The following is a 25,374-nucleotide window of genomic DNA, read 5'->3' as shown; positions in this document are numbered from 1 at the left end:
TTAGCCGGGCGTGGACAGCAGGGTTCCCCCCCCCCCCCAGTTTATCTGGTGTTTTTCATCCGGCAAGCAGGCAAACCGGTCCGAGGACACACACGGATTACAGTCAGGCATACTGACCCGGCCATAGGTCTGATTCGTCAGCTATGCCGGTTCCGGAGCGCGGATAAAATTTGGGGGGACTAGATGGTATCGTGAACTCCCGTAAAAAGGGGAAATGCTGTATCATCACACGGGATTTATTTATCATATTCTTAATAATACTTAATGGAGACGTGACAAAACAAGCATTTGTTCAATTTTTTCACTAAGATAATTCCACAAAGTACTTACTGTGTTTTCACAGCTTTGGCTAGGGTTAATGAAGTCCAAACCCCTTTCTCCTTTTCCACTGTAACAGTTCTGGATATTCTGAGTAAACTTCCTATGGACCGCAGACAAGGCATACACACAGAAGCCTGAATGAAGACTTGGCTTGTTAAAAACATCCGCCTCGTCTTTTGACTTGGCAAATACGACAAAAAGGACGTCGTCTTGGGCTGTGATACCTAGCGAAACAGCCAATTCAGAACCCGGTCGCCCAACATAGGCAGCCTGGGCAAGGTTGAAATCCGTGCCGTTTGTAGAACGACACACCAATGGAACCTCAGTGTAGCTATAGTACTGAATATCCGTCTGGCAGATTCGGACAAGTTTTGATATAAAGGGCTTTGGCGGGTCCGTGTACATTTTCTGTACCGTAAGGAAGTAGGAGAATCCTTTGGAACTGAAGCCATACACATAAGTGATAGGGTAAATCTCACGTGACATACTGTTCACCATGACTTTCGTGCCAGTTGTCACTCCAGTCTGGGCAATCACGAACATATCATTCGGGGCTAGACTTCGGCTACTGACAGCCGGCACATCTGACCTATAGGGTCCATTACTAGTGTACGTTACCCCGACATACAGCACATGCGTCGATGTTTTCGACACTTCCCTCGGTCCAGGGGCAATGAAGGCTACAGTGGAGGCAGTGGCGTTGTTGGCCGCCACCGACTCATTGGCAGGAGTTTCGTAGTTCTTCACGTTGCTTGGATCGTGCACTGTGCAGATACCTTGGAAGAGGCTACCGCAAGCGATTAACCTACTTTGGGTGTAGTCGACTACTAGCACTTTGTTGTGGTAATCCGTCGGCTGTTTTCGCTCGTTCACGCAGATGCGAGTTACTGGACACTTTGGACTGTCGTCGTGAGGTCCCATGATGACTTCATTTTCTAGTCGTAAGTCACGTTTAAGCTGATAGATCCTGTTGACGGCTCCGATGTATACTGTATGCGTGTATTGATGAATAACCAGATGGTTGAACTTTTCTGTCTTGGGATCATAGAAAACGGGATAGCTGGAATTCACATCGGCGGGAGTAGCGGACCGTGGCAAAATTGCGATCGCCACAATCAGTAACACCAACGGCGGCCAGGGATCGCTAACACACACCCACCATTTCTGCCGCTTCTTCATGGCGGCTGCCAACGGCCTCGTGACGTCACAGTCTCAGTGTGTTATCTGAAAAATGAAAAAAAAAAATAATAAAATATATATATATATGTATATATACATAAATGTTAAAGCATTTTGTAACTTCTTAACTCCTACACACATGTAAATACATACTAAAACAATAAAAGCTCATTTTTGTAAGTACTAAAGGTTATTTTCTTTACCACAGAAAATGATTCACATCAGGAAGTACTGGAATGGGGAAAACAAGAGTTTAGAATGGTTTCAGTGCTACGGTCAGATAAATGCCAGATGCGTGTGTAGGAAAAAGGCAACATGTGGTTATTATAAAGGAAAAGAAAAACTACATAGATATACGTCCATGAAATCGAAAAATCATATTTCTTACATTAAAATCACAAGATAACGAATTCACTATTAGAAATCAGAATCAAAGAAATTAAGACAAAGATAAGAAGTTTAGTATGAATATTACAGTACGAGAGGGGATGGACACCATTATATTTCATATCAAAACATCATATTTATATCTCTTTTGAGGTACTAAAAATAATCTACACTGGAGAAGAAAAATGAATTCCGTACTTAGGATATACTCACTAGTGCCAGACAATGTTCGGGAGCAGAAAATTACGCTCAATTGTTTTTGGAATAAGATTACTAATGAGCTAGTTTTATTAACGTAGAATATTTACTTATGGTGATATTTCATAGTCTTCAAATGACCAAAAACTTTTTTTTAAATTAAAAAATAGGTATTATGTCTGGTAAAATTCCCATGTTTTAAAAAATATTCGCAGATTTCAATGTTCGTCTAATGAATAGGAACTGCTTGAAATTAGCTCATCATCCTTATATTCAATGGAGTTCCACGTCACTACATAAAACTAAAGTCTGAAAGAGCAATATTGGGTCTGAAACCTTTAATGCCTTATACTGAGAGGTTGTATACCACTGCCATATGCATAGCTGAGTTCTGTTATGATAAAACATGATAAAACTGCGATCTTAAACAATAGTCAGAGGGAAATTTACAGAATTGCCTAGTTCATCTCAGAACCATAACTATATATTTTCATGAAGAGATGAAATGGCAAATATGTCCCACATTTTCTGTTATGAAGGTGATTGCACTAAAGAAGGAATAGCACTATATCTCAACAGTCCGCTTTCATGAAACAAAATATTCCACAAAGGATTGCTATTTTCATGCAGGCCAAAATGAGCCATAATAAAAAATGTTTGTGTGTGTCCGATACTTGTGCGAATAAGATGCATTTAGATATATCTACATAAATCAGTTGTCTTTAATAAAAACTTTAAGGTTTAGAATCATTAAAATGGGACATTTGATTCAGCAACTGTAATTGTAACAAGTCTAGCATCAAACATGGAGCACTAGTTTTCAATCAATATTAGTAAAAAAAAATACTGCAGAAACTGGAGTTCGAAAGTTTAGTACTTTAAAAAACTACCACAGAGTGGAGATTTAGTTTTATCAAATGTGCAGGGGAAAGACCATGACATGACTATCAAGCGGACAACTTTAAAACGTCAACTATGCCTGTTATAAAAAGATGGAGGAAAAGAGGACAGGAAATTCGAGGCTAAGTTTTTCATAATTTCTTTCATGTGAAAAATATAAGCAAAGAACAAGGCTTTACGATTTTTTGGGCCGATATTTACAACCCAAAACATACAGTATAATTATAAGAGATAGTAAATAATATTTTCTTACATTATAAGTTGCTGTCACACTTTAGGAACTGGAAGTTATTTTTATATCAGCTATGACATTCGAAGCTCACAGTCATTTTTTCTAACCTGGCTCCCTTAAACTTGTTTGCAAAATATTTTATTGATAATTAATAATCAAATCAAATAGAAAATGGCATAGACAGCTTCTGATTTCTAAGCAGAATGACAATGTCATTGGACACTAACTTATCTCTTCCCCGCTCATTTTATTTGGGAAAGTAGCCCACTGAAAATGAGATGGGTGCATAGAAATCTACCACTCTGCTCGGAGGATTTGGGATGTCATCACTTAACATAGTTCGTGTGTGTGATGTGTGAAGTGGTTTATAGGAAGCAATATGTCTCGAGTGGATCAATGAGCATTATCATCTTTGTAGAAGAAAGTCTGAATTATCGTTAGCGATGTGACTACGTGACGTAATCACCTTTCAAGAGTGAAGTGGAGCGAAGAGGATAATGCTGGACAAATGGGAGGGAGTTAGTTGAAATCCAAATCGTCCGTTATGACTACTGGCTTGTGAGGCAGTATCACGGTCCACAGAATGCTCCGGAGCTACCCTTCCTCAACTTGTGCACGTTCGACTGGTTTTTCCAGAGCAAACAACAGCAGAACTGCAGCCCATGGAAACTGTTGAATCCTCCTTACTTAGTATGGGAAGAAACGCAGTGTCACACGAAAGGCTTTCTTGACGGAGAAGTTGAGTAATCCGGTTTTACGTGACACAGCACGTGCACAGGGTTTTTATTATGTCGCACATGCGCGGTGATTTGTAACACGAGACCGTTCTTGGCTACTTCTTCCAGAAGCTTTCGTGGTCTGCGTTAATATTTATAAATACATGTTCCAGGACACTACTGGTCTCTCTCTCTCTGAAAAGTTTGAGTAACTTTTGCAGTAGTAGTAGATCAAATAAAGTCATGATAATCCCTGAGGTATTTGTTCACAGTATTTATAGAAACTTCTTTTGGGTCGAAACAGACAAATCAATTGACCCACAGTAATACATTAAAGAAAACTGTTTGAATAATTAACAAGAAACAGATCCAACTAAATCACAAAAACAGGTCGGTAGTCTTGTACCAAATAACTGCAGAAATCTGGGTCAATTTCATATGATGGAAAAAAGTTTATGGAAGGATGAGTTAGAGTTTCAATTTTATAGAGTTTCTATTCTATTAATTATAGATTTTTATATATATATATATAAAGCAATGGCTCAATTTAACAATTTAAGCAGGCATTAATTACTATTTTAATTTAAATGCTTAGGATAAGTTTTGCTTTTTTTCTTTTTGAAAAAGCAAATAATATTCAATAACGATATCGGCACACTATTCATAAAACAAATGAAAAAAAAATATATATATATATATACACACACACATTAGAGACCGGTGGTCCAATATTTTCTCTTTTCTCCGGTTCTTCAAAATTTGGGTCTTAGGCGATATATGCCAATGTCTCAAGTGTGGGGTGTCCTTGCGGCTTCTTTTATCCTCCCTCCTGTATGAGTATATCAGCTCTTCTTCGGATTCCATTCTTAGGTATCACGTTTCTTTCTGTTAACTCGTATATATAGAAAATATATAGAAAATTGTGGAATAGAGTGATGATCTGCTTAGAAGTAAATCATTTCCTATTTGGCCTAGTTTACTGTCTACCTGCTTTCCAGCTAAAGAATGGGTTTGAATCTCACCTAATCTCGTGCAGGACGGCAAGAGTTTTCTGTGGGATACATTTGCCATTTGCATTTGTAGGAGTTTTTGTCCGGGAAACTCGTTATTCAGCAAAACAAGCAAACCAAGCTCATTGCTTGAAAGCAATGAGCAGGCATAATATACGGGCATCATAGCTTTGGTTGTCAAGGCAGTACTTTCAAACCAACTTCTGACAATATTCTGCATATTGTCAGAAATTCTGACAACAGTATGTTAGACCAGGCATGTCCAAAGATCACATTATTAAGGAATTTAAATTTTAAATTTATAGTTAGATAGGTGGTACATGTCCAACATTTATTTTATCTTTAAGAGCACAAAAATCTATAAATTGTAAGAATGAAGAAAATTCTATTTACAAATGTTCAGGGACCACTTCCAATTAGATATGTTCAATGAAATTTGTGAATGACCAGAATGCAGCTGAGGTAAATGACTAAGAAACGAAGGATTTATTCATTCGAAGTTATATTTGATTAATATTTTCCGATTCAGAACACAAAAATATTGGTATAAGACTGAATGTGAGAGAATAACAAATTCAATAACAGAAATGAAATGTCTGGATCTCAGCACTTTCAGATCTCATGAAAGTATATGGAAAAGTAAAAACGTATAGAGTTTCTAAAGCAATACTCCTCTATATAACAACAAATAAAATTTTAGCAATAGATTCACTGCTTTTAAGGAGTGTAACACGAAACTGAAAAATAATACCGGCACTGGTGCCTGTTAGAATTGAGCAGACATAGTGAATCTCCGATAAAAATGGTTTAAAGATAGGAGGGAAAAATTCAATCAATATTACTATATCATGCAAAATTTGAATACCTCTGGAATTTAATGAGATGAAATGTGTTCTCGATTATCTCAAAATATTTAAGATTATCCCCGTGTTTTATAAGATTAACTTCCTTAATAGTATCTGTTGTTCTCTGAGCAACATATCTTGAAAAGCTTTCTTTTGTATAAAGACAAGGATGTTTGTTTGAAAAATTAATAACATGACAACATATAAATAGCCTATTTGTCTCAAACATCGGTAAACACTATTTTTCTGTTTATTTGGATTTTCAGTTAAGTTTGGGGATTGAAGTAGCTTTACCAAGAAACGAAAAGGGTACACGTATAATAGAAAGTCCACACATGTAATGTATTTGTGATGTGGTTTTTAAGCCATCTTTAATGTGATTTTAATGTAAATTTTAACGATTTTCCACATCGCTACCAACTCTGTTTCCGTGTATTCGACTTCCGCGTGTGGTATTTTGTGAATATCACATTAGACGGAAACTCCCAAAATCATGCTTCGTTCACACCCACGGACAACGGATTACGTGGGGCGACCTGTCAACTTTGATATTTGAAACATTACAGGCATAAACACAACAAAAATCCGACAGGCAGCTGACAACTAAGATGATTTATACGAAAAGATCCGTAATGTACAGTACATTCTAAACCACGAATAACTTTCTTTCGAAGATTTTGTACACTTCTCTCAGCAATTCCTCAATTGACAATAGTTAGCATGCTATTTCACACATTATGATAGATGTTCATACTGATTCTGTATAATATTTTAAAAAAAATTGCGAAAAAATGCAAAAACATCAATGGGATGGTGCTTTTTAATAATTACTATAATTTGAATATTAACCCGCCACTCCAAGAGTAGTTCCAAAATGTAAAATGTTCAGCATGTATAAACCATATTGTTTAACTTGGGGTATGTAAAAAGAAGTTTAAGTCCTTTTCATTTCAGGTTTGAAATGCAAACTCAGTTTTCTGCCTATCACACGTAATGCGCAACTCCACGACATTCAAACTGTCCAGAATGTTCATCATCATGCTATCAAGAATTTAGGTCTAGAGTGGCCTGTTCCGGCCTTAGAAGTCATCGTTGAATCTTTTAAAAGGACGTCCAGGTTTTCTTTTTCCTAGTGGTTTGTAATTTAAGGCTTGTTTTGACAATCTTTCTGTTTTCATTCTTTCAACATGTTCCATTCATTTGTGTTTATATTTTTTTAAATTTTTTCTATTATTGATTCCTGGTTTAATTCTTTCATAATTTCTTCGTTTCTTTTGTGATCAAATAGAGTATACTTACAGTTTTTCTCATAAACTTCATTTCAGCTGTTATTAATCTTTGTCTTTCTGTTCTCGTGTCCAGATTTCACTTCCATACAATAGGACCGGTAGGGCTAATGTATTGTATACTTTTAATCTGGTTTGTTTTTGTACATGTCCAGAATGTTGCACCACAAATTCCAGAGCTTTTGTTTTATTACAAAATTGAATTTCAGATTTTAAACAACAACAAAAAAAAAAACCTTTAAAATGTTTCCAATATTTACAAAAACGTACTGAATATGAACTGAATCGAGTTCATAAGTTAAAATATATTGATGTACGCATTATGAGGTGGGAATTATTGACTGACTTTCTTGAAAGAGGAGATTGTGTCTAAAGGCGCACAGAAACTGGCATAATTTAAGCCATTTTTACATACTGCATTTGATGCACAAAAATATAGTCCTTACTTGCATCCTGTAAAATCACCAAGCCAGCACTATGAATTTATGAACTTGGGAGTTTTTCTCCCTTGAATTGATTTGTGTATAGTGTCATTCAACTTATCCTATCTAACACTAATTCATAAGACAAATAGATTTCCTTCTCCTGCTCTAGGGATAATTATTGAAATTTGTACCGGTTATCATTATTTAAGTAAGATTTCCTTAAAAAGTGAGTAGGCATGCTTCATTAAAAAATTTCCACTCCATCAAAAAAAAAAAAAAAAAAAAAAAAAAAAAAAAAAAAGCAACAGCAAAAAGCACGTCCACTATAATCCTCCTTTTCCCAACTGACACTACCGTCGGCGCAACTGCAAAAATCCTCATAAGAACAGTGGCGCTCGCCAACAGGTGAAACTGGGATGTTGGGCTCCCACGCGTTCCGTATCGTGTTCGGAGTCCGGAAAACAGGATCACAACATTACACATTAGTTTTCGCTTTCCTCACTCTCGTTTTTCTCTCCCTGTGGAGAAGAGACGGTAATGCCACCTCTTCCCTGTGTTTCCCCATCTCTCAACCCACGATTATCCACCCACCGGGTTCTTGCAAGCGAAGGAAGACGTAGAAGGCAGAATTTTAATGATGGCTATGGGAGGATTATGGACAAAGCTGGGAAACTGAAGACAGCATTAGCTGTAGGGGAAAGAGAAGGTAGGGGTGGGGGGGGGGGGGGCAGTTAAAAGTTCTGCGAATGAGAAAATCGGCTTATTCTGTCGTCCGCAGCAGTAGCGAAATTCAGAGTGTTCCCATTGATTCTTTCTTCCCAACTTACCTCCCCATTAAATGTAATCATCTTTACACAAGGTATTACACTAATAGGGTTTTTTCTTTTTAGAAAGAGATCGATAACTTTGAATCTGACGTCTATGAACTGTACAGTTAATAAATAAATACTTGTATTATAATTTTAATCATGTTCGGAGAGAGAGAAAATGATTTCCTTCAAAGACCATGTGTTATGTTTGATCACTGAGTGCCCAACTAAAGCGTTTACACACTTCCTTGAAATGAAACTCCACACGTTGTATGACCAGCGAATTCATTTTGCATAGAAATTTATAACTTTTTTTTTATAATAATACAAAATCAACATTTATAAGTGCTAAGCAATATTGTCACCAACTACTGAAGTGTTTAAATTTAAATTTAAAGCCAAAGTAATCTTAAATGTTTGCGACTTTATAATCCACATTTTAGATGGTAACCCATAGGTAGTGCTCTCTGTCACTATTTTTCAGATTTATAAAGTACTCTCTCTCTCTCACACACACATACACACACACAAAATAAAATTAAAAAAATTACCGAGTAGTATGACATCTGAAAAGTAAAAATCTGTTTCAGTTGTACAGTTTAGTTTCACTTCTGTTTTCCTATTTTTTCTAAGAACAGAAAAGGAAAAACAAACCCTCTGCTCAAAGTTCAATGGCTATAAACCATCTTAAAATATGCAAATGATACGATCGATTTTTTTTTTCCTTTTGACTTTACGGTACTGTAAATTTTTAATTCATGAACCAGACGAAGTACTAACGTAATACTATAGACGAACTCCTCATATTTTCCGATTTTTAGTCTTGAGATTGTCATATTATTTGGATTTGCAGCAGAATCAACTACGGCTATGAAGTTCATCTGGTCAGTTTGCCTGTTTCGTACATTCAAAACCCTGCTGTCTGCGTATGAGACAGCTTTTTTAGTTGAACGTGAATTAGCCTATTATAAAGGTTACGGTCCTAGAAGGGATTCGAATCCAGATCTAACCAAAACAAGTCATCGATACAGACTTAGCTATGGAGACGCTAGAATCGCCATTTAAAAAAAATAAAAATAAATAAAAAAATCACAATTCTAAACCAGGATTTGCTATTTTTCACACTCCGCAATTTTAAAGAGACCTAATACCATTCACATATGTCGTAGCATGTGCTTCATCCTAAGTTGGATTTCAATATTTTTCAATATAATATTTTTAACTGTTAGAAATGCACATACATTCTATTTAGGAACATTTAAAAAATTAAATTTTCATTAAAAATGAAAATGTTAGGTTCAGTAAAAGATGGTGATACAGAGATGCCAACCGTATCACAACATTAATTAACATAATTCTTCAAGTCGGCAAAAATGTTACCTGAACTCAACAACCGAAAATTTTGCAACTGTGACAAATGATAATCCACTTACTTTTATAGCACCCCCACCCCAACAAAAAATGAATACGAAAGCTCCGTTGTGATATTCGTAACAGGAGGGCAGATCCCATGGATCTTATCCTCTTTGCATGAACGTCACTGAGGCACACAAACTTGAAAAAGGCAAAAAATGGAACGTGTTCTGAATGCTGAAGACAGACACAGAGATAATAATGGAGCCTTTAACAGTTTCCACGTGTCACTAAGGGAATACTTCGCTCACTAATGCCAATATTCGGCTATTCGGTCGAGTTATAAAGAGATTTTTTAAATCCCCCCCCCCCCCAGAACTTTAGAAATGTGGTTGGGACAGGGTGAGTTAATTCACTGCAGCCAAAATATAGCATTTGATCTACACAGAAAATGGTACCACTACGGATCTCCAGTTAAACCCTATAGCACAAGTGGTTTTTGTATGGGGCAATGAATATCATGTACCACCACGACTATCCGATTCAAATTCGTACTCTATTAGTGGTAAAGCAGAGACAGAACGTGGACACTCTGATTTAAGGCAAAAAATTAAAGATGCAGCAGTATTTTTTTTCTTCTCTAAATCTAGAAGATCTCCACATTTTTCGGCTTGTTATAAATGGTTGGTATACTCCAACTTTTAGCATTTTTCAACTTCGCATTCTCATTAGTGCTTCTGCATTTACGACTTAAAATACACGCCGGTCTACTACTATAACTATTAAAGTCTTTTCCATTAAAGAGGTGAGGTGATAAGGGTTTCAATAATAATCTTGGCTGATATTACTGGCAGCCACTTCAGGTAAAAAATTATCACTCGTATTTGAATTGTTTGGGCATTTAAATATCACTTCCATTAATGTAATATTTAGTTAACATCTCAACACGCCATTATATTATATGATGGCATCGTTTGACAAACAGCAATCTATGCAGCAGTATGGTCCTATTTCCAATAAACATCTCGCATTTTGGCGTTAGTTCTGCTTAATTTCGACTGAAACAATCACTATCGTTAATCTTGATGACATCAACTGCTTTTTGAAATAACTTTTACAGCGCTGCCTAGAAACAAATACCCATTGTTTCACAGCACGCAAATGACTACTGTATTCACTTTAATTATATCGAATCATCAGTCTACTGTTTAATGAGCTCCCCCCCCCCCCCGCCCGCCGACGATGTCACATTCTCGAAAACACCATTTCCCTGCTATCACATTTTATTCGACTGCCGGTATCGAACCTGCGACTGTCATGGGTATAAAAAAACTTAATATACATAAACTCGTTTCTCTCTGATTCTGATATGCTTACAAAAGAAGTTGATTGGGAAGACAAAACTAGTTTTCACCGGTTTCTCTAGGACCGGTTGTGAAATTTCTATATGGCAAACTTAAAAAGAGAACCGGTTACCCACTTACGGGATTTTTTATATTTATAAATTTCGTTCTCGAAAGCAAACAATTTAAAAACATATATCCTCCTCCCGAGCAGCTACACAAATGCAAAGTTGCGTGTGGACTAACGAAACGTTTTAGTACAATAACAACAAAAAGCCGCCTCATTTGCATAAGTGTTGAATTGAAAATGTCGAATGTGTTTGGCAGTTCGAAAATGCATCAGGCATGCTACTTTATACGAACGGTTTGTCAAAGTAATTGCACGTTTCGCTTAACGTTAAGTATAATTCAGTTTCGTATCCAACAAATAACGAAAATATCTTCTGAAATTTTAAAACCAGTATGCGCTTTCAAATCGTTCCATTATTATAACATACTAACGATATTTGAACAAGTCCGTGGGGCAGTTGGAAGAACGAGATATTTTCTAATCGAAGGGCGCAATTTTATCAATTCCATTCTCGTCATAAACAGGGGAACCTTTATATGGGCGTTCAATTAAAAGGTACGTTAACCATCTCATTCCGGGTTAGCACATTTTTTTTCCTCCCTCCTCCTCACTCCTTTCAGAGAATCTACGGTTTTTTATCCTGCATACAGACAAAGCAACCCGAGAATACACGCAATTAACAACCAACAATACGACTAGTGGACGGTAGATGGCGTAATGTATATGAATGGTAACGTAGACTATAAATGAAGGATAAAGAATAGATGGTATAGGTTGTGAGGAGTGTCCGCAATGAGCCCTTGGAGTTGACACAATAATTTATGACAGAGTTTTTGGCAACACTCAAGCCCTATTAGCGTATTATGCGCGCTTAAGGATCATACAATAATGCAACTGGTTGCATTATTTCCCCCTCCCTTGGAATATGTAAACTATTCTAATTATATACACAACCATAAATTTTAAAGCCTTTTTTCTGTGTACGCTTCACTAAAAAATAATCACCGTTCATACTGGCAGTATTCACATGATCAAAATAAGTCATTTCAATACTGCCTATATAAAACCTGAATGGCAAACACTAAAAAGACTACACATGACAGTGTTTAGTACCAAATGAAATTGGGGAAAAATGTTTGTTTTTCGCATTAAAAAAATCCTATGTTGAACGAGTTCACGAATCATTCAACTCAGATCACTTAAAATCGTTTAAACATAGCTGGCTTATAAATAACGCAATTTGCACAAGATCCTATTTGCTGTGTAAGAAGTTTCTAGAGCTTCACGCTCCTCTCCCAATTGCAACAATACCTTCCTCCACCCAAGAGCAGGGCGACAAGTGCATGTCGTCGTTTGGCGATATATTACAGAGGGAGAAACCATTCGACTGGAAACGGAAGGGGAAACAATAATTGGACTCTCGCTCTCTAACATTCTATATCTCCCCTATTTGGAATAATGGATGAGTCCACATTCAAGATAGCACAGTCCGGTGACACACGTGTGCGCGGACGATCGTTGCCATACAGTCCCAATATTAAGGTAAATCATTGCAGTACAGCTGAACACGGCTGTCACCAGGTGGAGAACGTGGTCCTAAAAGCAATGTAACAACTATCCTGGGGATTATTACGCAATAAATTTTGCGATCTTATTTAGCAAGGTCAGGTAGAAATAGTTAATTGTCAAGGAGGAATATTTAAATTTTTAAAACGGTTTATCATCATATTTCGCATGTTTACATTAAGTTTAATATTAGAAGGAGATGCACTTAATACTGGAGAGGGGGGGGACTAGAAAAGGAAGGAATGGGAGGGGGTATAAATACACTAATTTCGCCCGATGTCAGTGTGTCAAATAAAAATCTCAGAGATCATGGCCATTAAGAAGTTCATAAGTGTGTCGTATGAAATAAATGTTCCTTCAGATTACCGAGGCAGGTTTTAAGGATAGAGAATTACAGGTTTCTAAAGAAATTAGAAAATTATAATTGGATGATATGCTTGATGATAATATGCGTTCCAGATAATGATTATGTTTAATTTTAATTTAGTACTCGGTAGAATAATCTGTCAGTATCTATCAATTTTCCAGATAGGATGATATTCCATTGATGAAGCACGCAGCGAGGCCTATATATAGTATGAAAAATGTGTTTTTGACGGAGTAAAAATAATTCCTCTTGTACTTGGTTAGAATAAAAGGAAAATTGAATGTAGGTACACTTTACCACGGTGTACATAAAATTAAAACAAATACCACGATAATTTCTAAGTGTCTACTTCATATCGAAGCAGCTCATAATATCACATTTATAATTTTGTCTCTAACATCATTACGTCATAATGAACTGTAAAAATTATTTTTTTTTTTAAAGCAGACAGAGGAAATGAGATTCGAACTAAAATGGCCAGACCCAAGTAGGACGGCAATGATTTTTATAATTAAAAATTAAATTTTTAAAATGCGAAATACCATTTTGAAAAAGATTCGACCACGCTACATAATTGTATTTGAAATATAAAATCTGCACTGCAATGAATTTTATGAAACAACATGAAACATAGTAGATACATTTCATTGGATGGTTTAAGACCAATTATTGGAGGTCTGAATTGATTGTAGAAAGATACTTAACCCACCAACGGTACCAATGTGCTTGGTCTTTCGTGAGAATCGCCTTAAAAACAACTACAACAACAAAAAAGTGTCAGTTTCAATGTGGTTAGATTTTAAGAAATATTTCATGGGAAAAAAATTATCATAAAATATATCCACTTGATCGAATCAATAGCCAAATCTTTTTTGTTCCATTATTCAGCAAGAAACAAAAATATTCTATGTCAAAACATAATAAAATAATTTTTTTTTCCAATTTTGGCAAGTATTAAGTGGACTGTTCAAATCTATTCATTCAAAAAAAGAAGAGATCGTATTAAGGATGAGCTTGCTCCACCTTTGCAACGAGTTGCCCTGGCATTGCACTACCAGGTGTTGTCTTACGCTTGGACTCGCCGAACTTTATATAGTTTCTATATTCGGCATAAAACTCTTAGATTAGATTTCTATCTTTGAGTGATTTAATATCCCCCTTAGTTTAAATAAGCTTTAATATATATTTACTCAAATCACTCCCAGAAGCAGCAATGGCTGCTAAGTGTAAATAATAAGTCATTTTTATTCACGTGATCACAATGCAAAAGCAAATCATAACACATTAATATTAAATAATTTTTTTTTAAATTTAATTTCAAAAACTTTCATTTGGAATCATAATCCTGTCTGACCGTTAGCTGACATTCCCTCAGAAATGTAGAGATCCACCATCCATAATTTGGAGTAAAATTATTTTCATTGCGCACTTAAATAGATTTGAAAAACGCTACCAAATAAAACTGCACTCTGCCAAAAGTGAGTTTTGAAGGAGGTGTGATTAGGTAAGCTTAAAAAATGCGAGTTTTCCGGAATTTTAACTGGCAGCTTTATAAGGTTAAATTATAATATATGAACATTTTCATTTAAAAAGCAAAAGTGATCAAATTGTATTTAATGTGTCGAAACAAATGCTGGAATTTTAACGATATAGATTTATTACTAAGATCTCCTCTAGGTATGCTTGCATGACTTTGTGTTATTCCAATAAGTTGAAAGAAATTCTTGCGAGATATAAACTAAATATTACAATGTTCAGTTTAATTCGGACATTAACCATTCAAAAACCATCACAGATTTCACAGGAAGAATAGACAAAGTTATTTATGAAGCTGATTGCATAATGATGGACCAACCCTGAAGTTGCCCAATTAAATACTGTTCGTCCATTCAATCTCACTACTAGATTTCGCATACACGAGTTAATTCTGCTTTCTTCTCCAGTACATAGCCAAAATTATTAACTACCAGCCAATATCTTTTCAGCAATTTAACTGCAGATTCCTTACATTAAAATTTCTTGTCTACTTTTTTATTCACTCGTATTTCCATTCCTTGGAACAACTCCCTCTCCACATCTTAACTATCATATAAAAAATAAATAAATAAAAATAAAAAGAGGTAAACCAGCATTTTTTTTGTTCTTTCTTAAAAATTACCATAACAGGTAATTATAAAAAATTCTGTTAAAACGATTGAGGAATATCAAAATTATTTTACACTAAAATATTTTTAAACCACTTATATCAGCACAAACAACTTGTCTTTGTGCTATCCTACATAATTCTATGACAAGCTGAAAGAAAAATGGAAGGGGATGGAGAAGACATCGTTAGAAGCAGTTTGTGTGTTGTAAGCTGTATTAAAATCAATATGTATGCAGCAGTAATATTACCGAATGTTTCATAAAATTTTCGCTTGGATTAGCGACCTCACGCATGCATAGATCATAGAGCAGTGAGAAGAGTTACCGAAGGCAGAAAAGCACTTCAGAACTTAAAAGTTACGCTTCGATTGACTTTCATATAGCTCCTTATATTATGCAGGTGAGTTGCACTGTTTAGATCATGGTTATGTTTAGTCAGCTAGTTTAATAAAGGTCCATCTCCGTTTTAAACTCGAAAACACTAATGATTACTCCAGTTATTCGAAACCAAACTTGCAAATGCTTTCGAAAGGAGTCGCTGCTTTTAGTATAGAAATGCAACAATTCTCATGTTTAGATAACAATGAAAAACGAACAGAAGCAATTTTGTCTTTATGTATCAATCTAAAAGATGAATGTAATATACAATGGTGTTTCGAAAAGAATGTCCCTATTTGAAAATTGTATAATGTAAAATTGCCCGTGCAGGCGGATGGCACATCATTGAGCATTTGTAATTGTGGTGGGTGAAACTTTAGGCCTTACTTCATACTATGTAATTTGTTTTGTAACTGTACCATATTTTCATTATTAAATATAATTATTTGAAATCGGTCATTCGTTTCGAAACACCCTGCATTTGTAGTTTATGGACACAGGCAAGCAACTCTGTACACCTATATATATATAAACACACTAAAAATTTATTTTTATATTTTTTTATGTTGAATTTCTTTTTTTGTTTGTATGTTGAATTTCTTAAAGAAATTCAACATACAAACGTGCTTCTCGACTCTTCCATAAATAAGATCAAGTTTCAACAACTATAAACAATCTCACAACTTTCTACAATTTCCAGGTGTATACAAAGTCACATGTGAGTGCGGAAAACCTTACTATGGCCAAACGGGGAAATCTATTCTCCTACGTCTCGAGGAGCACCAGAGAGACATTGCTTATAAGAGAACCAGAGCAACTGCCCTGTCAGGCCATGTCTTGTTTTCAATAAACACGAACAACGAAAGCCGCCAACATGAAATAAATTGGACAACTTCAAACCTACACATTTGCCATGATGAGGTAGAACGCCGCATTGTAGAGTCAAAAGAAATCACCTTGGACCCTCTTCATATGAACAATAATCTCAGCTATAATTTGCCTGACTCTTTCAGCTCTACTATCAGATACTGGAGATCGCGTGGTTCCACACACGCACAAGTGTACAACAATAGAACTTTAACACGGACTATAGCTCAAGTTCATAATAACTGTAATTTACAGTCGAATATTATAACTTTATAATTGTATAGCTTTAGAGTGTCTCAATGTTTATTTCAGTGTCTTTTAATATCTTTCTATGTTCTTAACGCCTGATGAAGTCAATCTCGACGAAACATGTTGCGTTTTCAAATAAATCTCAATTTGTTATAATTCTCGGGTTTTTAGTCAGTTTATATTAAAAATGAATATATATATATATATATATATATTTTTTTTTTTTTTTTTTTTGTTCTGAACAAACACGAAAATTCAACCGTTGATATGATAAATGATTTAATTGGTCCCTTCTCCTTAAAGGAAGCTGTTCTGTAAGGTTTAGCTTCTTAGTGTGCAAGTCTGTTTAACTTCTAGAGAAGAAGGGGGGGGGGAGGTTAAAGTGATAGTGAAGAGGTTGGCATATGAAAACGTTAATCGCACACGAGAAGATGGGGAGGAAGAAGTAACTAGGTATATGTTCACTAACAAACCCTGTATTAGGAGACAATGATGAAAACTAAATTTATTCCAAACCTTACTTTTTTTGGTGTTTCACAAAAACTGAGAAACTGAATTTAACATGGGAAAATAGATCGGAAGAAACAAAGCATGAAACCGAATATAACACAACAGAGAAGCTATGCCATTAAAACAATGGAAGTCAGATGTATTGTAACCGGTGAGTAACTACATGCACAGATTGACAACAGCGACGTGGAGTAAGTCGATGGGAGTGAATAATCCTAATGCAGTCCTCTGAAAGAGCCGTGTCAATAGCCTCACGAAATTGGAGGCGGGATGAGTTTTGACAGGACAATGTCGAAAACAGTGGCAGTACCTACAGCAAGTTACACGTGACGAACTGAATCATGGATGTTCAAACTCAACAACGCGTCCATCCCAGCTGCGACACACACTATTATGCATTAGGGGCCGTCACAAAGTGGGCTATGTGCATGAGGGTGAGTGATATGTAAAATAAAAAAAAAAAAAGGGCAATGTTACTTCTTTCTTCTATCAAGACAAAGGCTGTCTTGCACGAATGGGTTGAGGGAAGGAATCATTGCCTGCCGCTCTTCATTACAAACGTGCTCCCCTGATAACCCGATAACAATGACAACCACTACTCTTGTCACTAGATCTCTGCACTGCGTTGCTATGGAGAAGGGGGAGACGCACACGAATGAAGTGTGTTCTTCACTGCGACTAACGCCACTTGACTCAATATTAGGCACGAGCCAGGCGTAATCAAAGCGAGCAGCAATAGGCGCGTGTGCACCCACTTTCCCGCCAGATCTGGCTGACAGCGGTAATTAGCTGGTAAAGGAGACGGTGCTCGTGCCGTCATCATAACCCTGTCTGGGGAGTTGACATGGCTGCCAGCCGTTGACATCGGAAGAGACTCGTCACGTCCGGATGCGGAAACCCGAGGTACCGGAAGGAAACCATTTTCAAGCGAGGGGGTAGAGGCTGTGGACGAAAAAAGCTTTGAACACGATGCCGGGACCTTAGGCTCTCACGGTACTCACCCTCCCATTCTTGCTCGTGACTACCATGCATAGTGACGAAGGAAACGGAAAAACACGACGTTATCAGCAAGCAGCAAACACTCTGCAGTCTTCCTATCGTTAAAATGTGCAATATTAAGTACTCACAAGTGAAAAATCAAACATGAAGGATGAGAGTTTTCTTGAGTATGGGAAGACTCCTGAAAAGCGAGGAAACATACCAAAAATTGAAGAAGCATTTCATTTTATCAGCATAGCATGCTTTCAAGTGTTTTGCGACTGCTCACTAACTCACTCTCTCTCTCTCTCACACACACACAGAAAAAGGAAATTATAAATATGGTTTCTTAATTGAACATACTTTTGGTATAAATCTTCAGTATTTCAATTTTTGACTGACATCGTAGTTTATTTATTTATTATTTTGCTGTCAAAATGGAAACTCTTCGCAACTACGCATTCGTATTATATTTCTGAAGATTTAACAAATAGTTATTCGAAAGATTAAAAAAAAAATCAATTACTGCATAAGAAAGTTTTGTGGTGGGGAAATGAACCACGTTAAGAGAGAAATCTGGTATAGATTGAAGCTACGTAATCAGAAAAACGCTTCTGATAAGTCTGGGATTAATCCCTACAACGCTCATATTCTAAATGCTGCTTAAAAGTTTCACAATGAAGAGTACAAAAAATGAAAATGCTAAATAGCCAAAATCCTCTTAAGCGTTCTCTGAATATTTTTGCCTACGAATCAAGCGCTTAATAAAACTTAAAAAAAAAAGGGTGAACCTATACTAAATCCGAAGATTATTAATATCTTCGACAACAGATGTTTTACCACGCTACCAGGAAAGATTAAAAAAAAAAAAAAAAGACAATATAGAACGAAAATACACAATTCATACTTAGGCCTAGTTGGAACTTAAATCATTCGAATTTCTCATAAAGATTGCTTTCTAAAATTAAATTGAGCTAACGTGAATTCTCAAAATGGACGGAATTTGTTCGAGACGTCGTACATGAAAAATATAACTGGTTATAAAATATCAGAAAAGTGCACTGTAGGATAATAGTTTAAAATAAAAGGCCAAAACATGGACTAATATTCAATTAAAACAGCACCCTGCACTCTGATGCCTAACTCATGCTCTATCATTGTTCTGAACAACACGATACGTCTCCGCCATGTTAACATCTAAACTACATTAGATGCACTAGTTACCATGATCATCAATCCCACTTACATCGAGGCTTATTATTTTATCTCTGCCGGTGGGAGAGGAGAAAAATCCTGTTTTCGGGATGACAGTTCACATCTAATGTTCCCATAACACAGTTAATGCGTTTTGTTGCGCGTCTGAGGACCCCAAGACTGCAGTTAAGTGCATGCATGGCCATGTTTTCATATTCATAATAACATTATTATATTCTTTTCTCCTCCTCTTCCACTAGACAATGATTTATACTATCGTACCCAAGCGCTAGAGGTTTTTAGTGCTTTGTTTACGGTTATTAACTTTCTATAATGGAGCATGCGCAGTCGCCCTAGGAGATAAAACAGCACACAGACCATTAGATGTGAGCTCCATTTTAAAATAAGGTATTGGCCCCTTTCCAATTACTTTTTTTTTTTTTGAAAAAAAAAAAAAAATACTGCTGTCATGTCGAATAATAGCTACACCTATAACAAAGTGTGTCATACATCACAGGATAGCAGCAAGATCTTGGATGAAATATCAGAAGCATAAAATCGACTTCACTGAAGTGTGTGCATTGGATTAGAGAAGAACAGGAGTTACAGGTCTCACAATGGCTGCATTGCATTGTTTAAAACACTTATTTGGTCATGGGATAAAATTATTTACCGTTAATTAGTTGTAAATAAATTACAGTTTATTTCAATGGTATGAACATTCATTACCATCAACTGAACAATTTGTATCTTGAGATATGTTGAGATTCTATGCAAGTGAATTAATTTGTGCTGGAGCAGGCTCGACTGAGCTTCTACAGGCCATTATTAATTCTTGACTTGTTCATCAAGCCGTTTATTATTGAAACAAGTAATTAACTGAATTCGCAAGTGGACTCTACGTCACTGTTGATAGAAGTGAATTGAAACTATTTACATTATATTATATACTTAAATTCATTTTTATATTATTTTAATTAAATTATCATATATTACAACATGCAGTTATATTTATGATCAATGTCACCAACTTCCTTCTATTAACTTATGGTACGAAGTACACGTTATTTTTATTGATTCCACATTGAAGAGTTACGCTTCTGTAGATATGTAAGGTGTACCTTATGAGGAGTGGAGGAATAATAATGTCCGGACATGTAGAGCAAGCCAAACTGCCTAAAGTACCATATATATACACAACTATTCGATGAAGAAAAGGCATTCTTACCTGAACTGTTCTTTGTACATCTGTTGTCCAAAATAAGAATATGCAAATAGGGATTAGGGAATTTGTGTATGTGACTTGGAGGAGGATAATAAACAATATAACTTTCTAGTTGCATTAAATGATCACTGCACGATTTGTAAATGTAAAAATTGGGGGGAATTGTCATCAATGAAACCATGTGAATGGACCTCGCAATCAATGAAAGATGATGACTTAATAAAAAAAAAAAAAAGAGAGAGAGATTACCATGGATCAATAATGGCGGAACAAATACTAGTATGACTTGATTAGTTTCGTCAATCTGACTGGCTGAGTGAACAGTCTCGGTTTTTCGACTAATGCTGCGAGTTCAAATCGTGCTGTAGGCATGAAGATTTGTGAATGTCTTTAGGTAACAGCCGGTTTTCATCTATCAGTATAAAAACGCCACTGCATACCCGAGTAAAAAAAAAAAAAAATTTGGTTACTACAGCAGGATTCCCATCCCTGATACTTATACACTACGTTTACACTGTTGAAACTTATAAAAAAAAAATCGTAAATAAGTGTTTTGGCGAACTGCCACCATGATTTCTTCACCTTTATAAGTTTTAAAAATATAAGCAGCTGTGGTCATCGTCATACAGTTCTAAGTTCAAACTTACCAAACTAACTTATCCTCTTCATACTGATTTAAGCATTGGATACAAGCTGCAAATGTTCAAGAAATATGCTAAAGGCTTTTTTCTCCCTTTTTAACTCCATCAAAAAATTACGGTCAAAGCATGGAAGCAGTTAAGCATTGATTTTCATTGATCCTACTAACGAGAATCGAAAAACACCGCATTCAGCTGAGATTTTTATGGGATAAAATAAAACCAAGGCTACAAAAAAAAAAGGGAAAAAAAAAGTAAATTCAATTCTCTTAGAAATATGTAAGAGCACTATCAAAAACATATCAGGAGATGTAATCATTCTGATTCTCTACCCTCTGAGAACACGGCATTAACCTGCTATTTCATGCGCTTTCTTCGAAATAGTTCCCCCCACCAGCGAGCTCAGTTTTCGCATCATTTTGTAAACATCTGCAAACAAAACAAAAGTCCAGAACTCGGCAAGTAGCAAGTATAATCGCACTTTCTTTATTATTATGAAAAAGTCGCAGGATATCAGATTTAGAAAATAAGAAAGAGGCGCGAAATAATCTTAATATTTTGGTCAGAAATTCTAGCATGAATTCACTGCAATGTCTCAAGTCAGATTGTCCTCTCCCCCACCCCCAGCACAATGGGGAAAAACAGCAAAGAACACAATACACTTTACAAGATACAGTATTTACTTTTCAACAGTAACAAGCAATCTTGAAAATAAGAGTGACGCAGCAGATTCTACTCCACTCTACCTGCACGTTGGAGAGAAGCCTTACGTCAACTGCAGTCAAATAAGGAAATAGTTTTATTCAATATTCGTCAAAAAATAATTTTGTTAATTAATACAACGATTTCAAGAAATGTCATGCTGAATTTTAGTATTTACTTTTTTTTTTTTAATCTGTCATGACTGAAACTGTCTTTCTGTAATGTATACTGTAAAAGTTATATTAATAAAGAGGTAACATATATGCAAACCTTAGAGCAGTTACCAAACATTGTAGCGGCTAGGGTAAGTTATATATTAAATATGTAATTTATTGTAAGCTGTTATATAATTCAAAGAATTTTTAGTTGAAGAAAATTTCGTTTACGGCTTTCTGTGTGTATTATAATCATATATATGCATAAGAATGCTTTCTTCAGGTACCCAGGTCGCGAGATGAAAGAAATCAGACCAGTACCGAAATGTACAACTAGTATATAAGATTATTCAGAGCAAATAAGACTATTTGAAGACATAAGTTTCCTGTAGGATAATGGAAGACATACACAACACTAGATTTGTGTTGTGTTCTTTACCAGAATATTTTTTCGCATCTTTGTTATTAACTATTTCAGAAGATGACAAATCAATGCTCCAAAAAGTCAAAATTTGAAGTAATATCTCAGCAAGTGAAAAATGAAATAAAATAGTCAAAATAATTAATTGAAATCGCTATCTAGATAAGGTATATACTTTTAGAAATGAATTGAACCGGATTACATTACACCTGTTATGTCCTTATGGTAGCTTAGCTTCTGTCTAAATCATTGAATAAAACATACAGGCTCTAAATCCTCTTAAGGGAAAAGGAATGCTTAAAAGATGTTTAAATCTAAATGGAAGTACATAAAACAACGACGTAATCAAGTTATAGAAGCCTTCGCTTTACAGCTTTGAACTGAAACCCCCCCCCTCCACACACACATACACACCAATAGAAATGCTGCCAGTGAGTAACGTACGACTTTTTCCAGACTATCAACAGCGATTTGCTAACCCATCCAACCCTCCCATTTCCTTAAGTGACTATCGTGATTCGAAAATTTACGAATTTACCGCAGTGCTTCGAAAATTTATTTTCCCGTTATTTCCAAGTCCTTGAAAAATTACCCTTGGGCACTGTTAACCATTCGCACGCCGAAACCCAAATACACGAGCCATGCATGACGTTCGATATGAAAAGTTTACGGCCCTATCTTCAGAATCGGCGTTTATATGTCATTTAGCGAGCTTTCACTGGAGCGGTTGTCGTTTGCTATTCCCCGTATGCTTTACGACCTTGTTAGTCCATAATCGTACTCAACGAAAACTGGCAAACATGCAGTCTCGTGCAAGCCGTTGTTTATCGTGACTTACGGTGATCGCAGCACCTGCCAAAAGTAATGCGGTAACCATTTATGTGCATTACAGCCCTCCAAGACCGGCCAAGGTCTACGTCACGTGCCGCTCGTTGTATTAATGTGCACCACTTTTTTTTTCCTTTCTTTTTCTCTCCCTTTACTCTTCTATTGACTCGTTACGTTCTTCCATTTACCACGGCCGATACACAACACCAAATCCCCGTACGATTTCGATGCTTTAAAATTTAAACAGATCACGCCGTCGATATTGGCAAAACAGCTGCTGTATTGGGTAGGTAATAGGACCATATATCGTAAGGAAAGTCCCTTTGGAGTAATTCAAAGTGAAGCGTGGGTTTAAGACAAAATTATGCATAGTTTTCTAGTTTAAAAGGCAACCATATGGTGTAATCGACAGGGGGTCGTGGGTCGTTTCAACTAGATGAAGTCACACGTCTTTAGTTAACGGTCTTCCTCCCATCCCCCTCCATGGAACAGTAAACGATTCGTGACAGTTCACTGTGACCGTTAGCTCATTCCCTGAAGAATAGAGAACTCTTGTTTTCTTTAATAATTTAAAGAGAATGCGAAAGAAGGAGAAAAAGGTTTCAACTAAACTCTGTAAGCATTTTTGCTGTCTCGGGAGATTCGCGCAACATGGCATCAAGGAATTGCGATCCAACTATTCCATAATGGGTTTCACTCTTTCCCCACTCATACATACAACAGTGACTAGACTTCTTTAACATCGAGTCAGAAGATTAGACATCTGATCTTTAAATAAACGAATCGGGGTTTACAAAATAGTATCAGAATTGAGATATAGCGTATTAGTCAAATAAAAAGCTTGGGGATGGAAGAGAATAATTAGTTGTTTAATTCTGAGCAGCACCACGTATTGCTTTAAAAAAATAAAAAAATAAAAAAAAAAACTAATATATACTTGGAGCCACTTTTTTTCCCCACGCACACAGTGACTGCGGCCACAAAAGATTTCAAAATAGAATACGCGAAACAATGCTACTAAGAAGTGGAAAAACATGTGGATTATTAGTGCATTTCTAAAATTATAATCCCCCCCCCCCTTAAGTCAGATCAATGACAATTTTGAATAAAGAAAACTGAAGATCACAATCGGTACACTAAATGGGCCGACCTTTAGGTGCAGATCTAGCACGATAACCTACATACAATTACTGCACATATGCACCCCACATGCAATACCTGATAAGAAATTCCTGAGAGAGAGAGAAGGTGTGTATACTGATGGGATAGACAGTTCTGTGTTATTACATTATTATTAGTGGTAAGCCTATGCATGCATTTTATAGTGAAGAGATTCTAGACTGTATTACATGGGGGACGATTCACTATAAGAAACTCATGGATGAGACCTAGGAATGATGGTAACTAATAAACGTTTATCAGGGATAAGTTATTAAAATATTAAAGCTAGGAAGCTTGTCATAGATAGCAGACAAACTGGGCAAAAGAACATACAGTTAAAAGATAAATATATATGGCCTTAGCTGCTTCGGTCATAATTCAAACCAAAACAAGGCGGAATTTGACTATGTTGATAGTTTAAGGGACTGAGAGTCAGAGTTTGGCAAAAAGAAATTGGAGGAATGTCTCTGGAAGTTAGGTCAGCAAAGATGTCAGGAATAAATTGTTTTTCTCATGGAGTTCCAGCTCACAGGATAAGTGGGTAATACATGAATCGTCAACAAAGAAGGCTATGGAGTGACGATTTTTATCCAGTCCGTGTGAATATATTCAGAAATTGGTTACAAAAATTGAGACAAACCATCCAAGATATTTAAGCGTCCATGACCATGAAATACTCAGCATGCACACATGAGTAAACTCGAACATTGCCATCGCAGAAAAGTATTTCTATTTTAGTTTTCGAATTTTTATTGCTTCATTGTCATATTTGAGAGGAAACTTTGCTTAACCAAATCTAAAACCATAAAGAGAATATCAGTTCACTAATAATTAATTACTGCGAGATGTGTAATCTTTGGAATCCTAGTTAGAATAAAATATCGCTAGTACTCCAAATAAAACAACGCATAATGAA

The 25,374-nt window shown here is 36.0% G+C and overlaps 1 protein-coding gene across 6 annotated transcripts in view; it reads right to left on the bottom strand.

The window, feature by feature from the left end:
- Positions 1-25,374, bottom strand: part of LOC150100731 (plexin-A2-like) — a 992,258-nt gene that overhangs the window by 427,638 nt on the left and 539,246 nt on the right. For all 6 annotated transcript variants that reach the window (XM_090402045.1, XM_090402043.1, XM_090402046.1 and 3 more), the window contains one exon: positions 331-1,545. In XM_090402045.1, the coding sequence (XP_090258171.1) occupies positions 331-1,500 (1,170 nt within the window). In that variant the 5' untranslated portion in view covers positions 1,501-1,545. The remainder of the gene's footprint in view (positions 1-330; positions 1,546-25,374) is intronic.

The sequence above is a fragment of the Typopeltis vanoorti genome, chromosome 12 (assembly GCF_054136105.1).
Source record: "Typopeltis vanoorti isolate ZY-2024b chromosome 12, IOZ_Tvanoo_1.0, whole genome shotgun sequence".
Lineage (NCBI taxonomy): Eukaryota > Metazoa > Arthropoda > Arachnida > Uropygi > Thelyphonidae > Typopeltis > Typopeltis vanoorti.
Note: the sequence above shows the minus strand (reverse complement) of the source record. Positions and strands in the feature narration are given on the sequence as shown.